We start from the raw sequence: 7041 nt of genomic DNA on the forward strand, positions 1-7041 counted from the left end.
CAGAGAAATGCTTTGCTCCTCATTACATTGCAGCACACAGGCCAGGATCCAGCACAGTGCGTGCAGAGAAAAGCGCTGCATGCAGACCATGCAATGTTGGTGCTCTCAGGTGAATCACAAGAATGACCCCTGTCATGTTATTTCAATAGGTATAATTTCAACATTTCTTCATGTTCACCCATTTGGAGCAAGCATAGAGTACATCTGTTCCTACTTACAGCGACTCGACGCCAAGGTAGGTGTGCTGGGGTCTCTGTCTCTCTGGGCAGACTCAAATGGGGAGGAGGGTCTCTCTATCTAGGCAGGCCTGACCCGGGAGGGTGGTTGTCTTTCTGTGTGGTTGGGCAGGGGTCTCTTACTCTTGCTTCCCAGAATCCAGGCCACCATCTGTTTACACCCCGCTCTAGCTGGTTGCTGGCAGCTTCAGCTGCCACTTCTTCCCCATCTCCAAGGACCAGCCCTGGGTGAGAGAAACTGGCCAGAATCTCCATCCCTTCTACTCCACTCCCAGCAGATCTACCAGGACCAGCTGGGGACTCCCCGTACCTTCTCCACCTTCTCACAGGAGAGACCAGGACATCTTCCCCCTTCCCCTCAAAATAGAGAGACCCAGACTGGCCAGGGACTCTCCCCCATCTCTTCTCACTGGAGAGACTGGGAATGGCTGGGACCTCTGCACCCCTCCCACCTGAAAGACCCCTCAGACCTGGCTCTTGGCTTCCCAGAACCCCAGGTCACCATCTCCTCACACTGCCTCCTCCACCTCTTCCACTTCTGGGCTCACTCCAGAAGGTGAGATAGCAGTTTGGCGAGGACACTCATGTGAATTTGTAGTAGCATCTAGGGCTTGGTGAGGGGAGCCCACGCTTGTTGAACACCTGTCCCTGCCCTAAAGACCTAGCAATCTAGGTTACAACAGAGCAGAATGATAGATGGAACAAACAAATGGAGGGGGAGAAAGGTAACGAAAATAAGAGCTAAACAAGCAAGTTGTTGCACAAGTAGCATGAATCATTTGTTCTGGCTTCTGTTTCATGCAGTATCTCTTAGCCAGTTTCTGATGTCTGGCAATTTTCATCTCTCACTCCATGTCTTGGTTGGCTTAATAGCCTTAATAGTGAGGGACTTTGCCAATGGCTTTTGAAGGTCTAAGTGAATTATGTCTTCCTATTCTTCTCTATCCACTATTCTATTGACTTGCCTTTATGGTCTGTCCCTGGTGTACAGTATCATGTTAATTAAGGTTGTTTTATAACTTAATTAATTTGAAGATAATTTTAATTTTTAATTTGCAGATAATTTTCCTGACTGGGAAGTATAGCTCATTCTTCTGTGTTTCTCCAGGATCACTCTGATGCCTTTTCTAATGATGTATAAAGTATTCACTCCCCTCTAGTTCACCAGTGTAGTATCCCTTTACAGGACAGATTATGTATTTTTGATAGCAACATAATCACTTAATTCTTAATTTTCCTCGGCTCCCTTGAGAGATGCCCACTTGTTCTTTTGTCTCATTACCATTTATTCCAGCTTTTTCTGTTTGGACATCTCAATCTCTAAGAGAGCCTCACCTTAATTACTTTGGAACAGGTATCTTCACATTATTCTCTGTGGCAAAGACTGAGGCACAGAAGTCATTTAGCTTCTCTGCAACTTCCCTATTCTCCTTGTTGTTCCCTTAATTTCCTCGTGGACCTGCTGATTCTCTTCCAGGTTTTCTGCTGCTGATTAGCTGAAATAAGTTCTTGCTATTTGTTTTTATATCTTAGGCTGTTTGCTTTTCAAATTCCATCTTGGCCTTCTCATTTCCCGCTTGTTTGCACTTTCCTCTTAGCGATGGTGGAGCTGGATACCAGCCTGGCCTGGCGGGGATGATGATTTTCTGTCCAGGCAGACAGAGGTGGATGGGAGGAGGGGAGGTTTGGAGTATCTCTCAGCCACTGAGGGGTTAGCGATGGGCTTCCCTCTGGGTAGGTAGGTCTGACCTTGTACATGGAGTGGGGTGACTGTTTTCTGGCCCTGCTGTGTTGGTGGTGATAGCAGGGTGTGTGAGAGCGTCTCTCTTGATAGGCCCTGTGTGTCAGGTGCTGCCTCTTGGTAGTCAGGCCTAGTGGTTGGAGTGGAGGTTGAAGCTGGATGTAGGGTCGGGACTGGGCCAAGGGTAGCGCTGGAATCGAGATCTGGGGACAGACGGAGGTCAGAACTGAGATTAGAGTCTGTAGACAAGCCACGTAGCTGGAGTCCAGTTGCAAGCCTGGGGTTGAAACTGCGTGGTCAGAGTCCAGGGACAAGCCAAGTCAGTACCACAGCTGGCATCCAGATACAGGCCAAAGGTCGAAGCCAGGTAGTCAGAGTCGAAGCATCTGGGGAGGGTCGGGAAGCAGAGGCAAGCCTGGAGGGGGGCGGTAACAGGGCTGGAGCAAGGTCAGAGCAAGGCAAGGACAAGACTGGAACAGGGCTCGGGCAGGGCCAGGGCAGGAACAGAAACAGGATAAAGAGCAGGCTGGGAGTCTCTAGAGTCTGTTCTCCTGCTGCCTCACAGTGTGGTTCCTGGCTTGGTAGGGCTGTTGCACAGACTGATCTGCAGCTCTCATAGGGTTGGGGAAATAGCTGAGCCGGGGGTTATCTGACCCAGACTTGGCTCAGGGATAGGTTGCTGTCATATGCAGTCTCTGTTGGAAGGGTAAGTCAGTGCAGCTGAGTGGTGACTTACCTCGTCTCCCTTGGACAGGCGCATGTTGAGCACTGTGGAGTTACACTGCAGCTTGCTGCTCAGTAAGTGTTTGCGTAGCATGCCCTGAGAGTCCAAGATGCCCACTTCCTGGATGTCGTCCAAATTATGGTAAAGTCACATCGAGCCCAGGGAGGTAACAGCCCAAGCTCTGTAACTTTTACAAGATGATGCTGTCACAGATCCACAGGGTCTGGTCTATGTTCCAGCTAATAACCAACCAGACCTTTGGGAGTGACCCCTCTTGTGGTCTCAGTGCTCTCCATGAGAATATGCAGCCGCAGCAGGCAGCCTTCTCAAAACAAGGCGACTGTATATTAGGCACCTGGCTACGGAATCTGAAAGTCCTTAGGTTAGCAAAGAGAAACAAAAGTTAAGACAGAGTTCAGCCTGGCCAATGCCAGGCCAGAGCTCCCTGGAGCCATGCTGCCACTGAAGCCATCTTGATTTCCTCTCTCTGTCTCTGTGCCTTTGTCACCCTGTCCCAGGTGAGTGTGTGATTCTCTGCAAAGGCGAACTCTGAGCCCAGCCACTTTACACCTTTCCCATTTGTTCTCCAAGAGGTGAGGGGAAAATCACCTTCCTCTTGGTTGTTGGTTGGTAGATGTGAACAGGGTAGCCATTGGGATTCCCGTTGTCTTTCCGGACCCTCCCTTGATATGGGTCAGTTTCAGCCAGTCCTTTAAAGACGAATTCATACAACACCAGAAAGTTATATGACACAAACAGCAAGCTCCAAGAGCATCCTTTAACCCTTTACATTCCATGCATAGCAATGCAAAACACAGAGAGAAACTGAAGCATGCATAGGAGTCATAAAAATATCACCAAAGTTCCCACTTCATCACACATAAACACATGCTAAATCTCTCAAAGAAATCTTTCAATCAGCGTAGCCAATCCAAGTGCCTCCTTCACACCATCTAATGTCTCATGTCCCCCGATTGCCTTTCTGTGACCCTCCTGGGATGCCATAACCCTCTGGTTGAGACGCACTGCTTCACAGGAAAGGCCATAGAGCCTAGCTCACAAGTGCCATCAACCAAACCAACAGAGACAGGTGAAGTGATATTTTCAAGGCCACACAGGTCAGCGGCAGAGCTAGGACCAGAACTCCAAATATATCACTCCATAAGAAGATAGCTGGAGAGTGAATCCTGAACTACAGTTCTCCCAGCCCTGAAATGTGTTATTCTGTGCTAACCTAAGGGCTTCCCAGTGCTGCATTCCAGTTGACTGATAAACCCTACTCTTGTTTTGAAGAGGCTGCAAATACTTACTGAGGTGCATGGATCTCTGAAGAGTGTAAAAGTCTCTGAACTCATGGTGTGAAACAGCAGTGCTGGAGCCCAGAAGCTCAGTCTCGGAGGTGTTGAAGCTGTTTGCCCTGCTCTTAAGGAAGGGTGGGACCCCTTGGGGGTCTACATACTGAAGGGGTTCCTCCAGGGTCTGTTTAAAAGCTGGGACATAGAACAAGTCCTGTGGATCCATGACAGAGAGCAGCAATATGTGTTTCAACCTCTGGATTTTCCAAAGACTGATATTTGTAACATAAAAACAAAATTTTGTGGGGGACAAAGCAGAAACTAGCAGGTGGCCTTTCCTGTTCATCCAAGTATAACAGAAAAGCAATAAATAAAGTAGGGTTTGATTTGCAGTTCCCCTTTGAAGGGACTGTCTGTGCTGTGATTGTTTAGTGTCTCTCTAGAACTCCATTTGATGGTTAAGTGGTTACCCAACTGTCACAGACAAGCACCTCCAGTAGATGCACATTGAGATGTGACTTGAATATTTTGCATGTCTGTGATTCCTCTCCCCCTTCAGAAGATGTTCTTGAATCCATGGCAACATTAATTTGCATTTTGTTTCTATTTGAATCCATTATTTCAAGTCCCATAATTAAGTAATAAGAATAGGTTTTTTTCCTCCTCTTTTTAGTATTCCTTATGTCTGCAGCCATCCCTCCTCAAACTGTGATGACAGCACATCTTATAACTTAACCAGGAGCAGGCTGGGTCACCATTAGCACTTGGATGGGAGACCTCGGGAAACCCTAAATACAGCAGAAAGTGTTGTTTGTGCCTGGGGTCAGCATTTACAAAACTGCAAACATGTAACTAGAGAGTTGGGATTCTCAAGCCAGAAGTCAATTTTCAGTGAAAGTTTCACTTCTTTCCTACAGATTTGTCCCAGTGAAGTGGAAGTTCTGATGAGCAGACTGCAGCACACCTTCAAACAAGAGCTGAGTGGAGTTGGGGCTAGCCTGGAGAAAAGGTGGAAATTTTGTGGCTTTGATGGACTGAAAATGACTTGACTTTTCAGCTTGATTGGCTTTGGACATTGAAAATAATCACAGAATATGTACCTCAGACAAACCTAGGATGTTACTGTAACCTACATATACAGTGGTTTTCATGAATAAATTATAAATACTTTTATGGACTATCCCATGACTGAAATCACAGATGTAAAATAGCACCTAGCAGGAGACTCATGGAAGAAATTCAAATGAATCTTGGGTGCTGTAACATTTTTGTTCAGTTGTCTTCTGTCTTGTACTTAAGTACTGTTCAACATGTTCTATGAACAAAGTCTTTGCTACTGTTTGACTTTTTGATATATTTTAAACCTAGCTAACTAGCTAATGTTTTGACAATTTGTATGCGTTTTGTGTCCTCAGTCTCTCTCACCCTGCATGTTTTTGCTGTTGAGAGCAGCCATACACTGTAATTTGGAATAACAAAAAAGAGACTTTCTGGCTTCTAGCATTAACGGAAGGGGAAAAATCAGTATTTTCTACATTTATATGCTAGAAATTCTGCACATTTTAAAAGAGAAGAGGAGGTTTATATGACTTTGCAAAATGCTTATGAGCCTAAAGGTCACTTACTTTACAAAGCTATTTTCTCTACTGTATCAGATATGAGACTTTTTCAGATTTAAAAGCAAACCTAGATTAAAGCCAGTGTCATGGCAGCAGCACAGTGTGACATGTGTCCACGCTGTGCGGAATCATTTTGTAAATAATCTGATTTTAAAGGGGAAGGGTATTTAATTTTCTATACATCTGGGAAACAAGAGTCCTAGTAAATGACTGTATTTTAATAGTGACCTCTCCTTTGGGTTTACCATTGTCTGTCTTTCGTTGCCTTTCTCTTGCTGAACTGTGGAAGAACTGCTGCTGCAAGTGTCATAAACAGCATTTCCCTCCTCCTGAATGTTTCTAAAGAGTAGATCTGTGTATTCATAGCAAACTTGAACTGCTCAAACCATGAACTGGGATTCCTGAGACATGGGACCACAACCTCCACTTACAAACAGTGCCTATGGCACACATGTCCTGCCAGACACCGCCCCATTGGCATGGTTGTGTATCCTTTATCATTTCCTATGGAGATGGAGACAACTAATGGAACCGTTCTCTTCAGATCTGCTCTGTGAGATTCAGGCTGCGTTGGCCTGTGGTGCTTTGGGGTGTGGGTCACTTGCTCTCACGAGTCCTGGTGCTTGTGCTGACTAAGCAGAAAGCAGGTGGAAAGCATTTCAGGGAACCCCTTTGTAAATGCCCATGTCACAGCTGTTGAAAGTTGTATTTTTTAAAAATAAATCTTTTTTACATCCTAGTTTTGTCTTTGTAAATTTCTTGATTCCTGTTTTACTTATTCCCTACCTAGGAATAATAGAATAATAGAAATGTTGTACTGGAAGGGACCTCAATAGGTTGTCTAGTCCAGTACCCTGCACTGAGGCAGGACTAAGTATTATCTAGACCATCCGTGACAGATGTTTGTCCAACATGTTCTTAAAAACCTCCAGTGACAGAAATTCCACAACCTCCCCAGATAATTTCTGTCAATGCTTAATTACCCTGACGATTAGGAAGTTTTTCCTAATGTCTAACCCGTGGTTCTCAACCTGCGGCCCACGGGCTTAATGCAGCCCAATTAGCTCACAGCTGCAGCTCAGCTGGGTGCTTAAAAAAAAATCTGGCCCCCGGCTGCCTTGCACCGGGATCAGACCCCTGGCTGTCCAGCCCCTTGTGCTGGGATCAGGCACCTGGCTGCCCAGCCCCCCCTCTGGGGTCTGGGTCCCTGCTTCCCGGCCCCCCATTGCAGGGTCCGGATCCCAGCTGCCCAGCCCTGCGCCTGGGGTTCTGCTCCTGGTCCTGCTCTGTGGAGGGGTCTCTGGGTGGGGGTGCTGGACATAGGATTTTTTTTTTGACGGGGGGGAGCGCTGTCGTTCTCAGTCTGCGGCGCACAATGATAAATAGGTTGAGAACCACTGGTCTAACCTAACTTTTCCTTGCTGCA

General features: G+C 46.5%; 1 protein-coding gene across 8 annotated transcripts in view; it reads left to right on the forward strand.

The window, feature by feature from the left end:
* Positions 1-6354, forward strand: part of ENOX2 (ecto-NOX disulfide-thiol exchanger 2) — a 134985-nt gene extending 128631 nt beyond the window's left edge. For all 8 annotated transcript variants that reach the window (XM_048863436.2, XM_048863434.2, XM_048863435.2 and 5 more), the window contains 2 exons: positions 150-235; positions 4914-6354. In XM_048863436.2, coding sequence (XP_048719393.1) covers positions 150-235; positions 4914-5045 — 218 coding nt within the window. In that variant the 3' untranslated portion in view covers positions 5046-6354. The remainder of the gene's footprint in view (positions 1-149; positions 236-4913) is intronic.
* Positions 6355-7041: the final 687 nt, after the last annotated feature.

The sequence above is a fragment of the Caretta caretta genome, chromosome 9, assembly GCF_965140235.1.
Source record: "Caretta caretta isolate rCarCar2 chromosome 9, rCarCar1.hap1, whole genome shotgun sequence".
NCBI classification, from domain to species: domain Eukaryota; kingdom Metazoa; phylum Chordata; order Testudines; family Cheloniidae; genus Caretta; species Caretta caretta.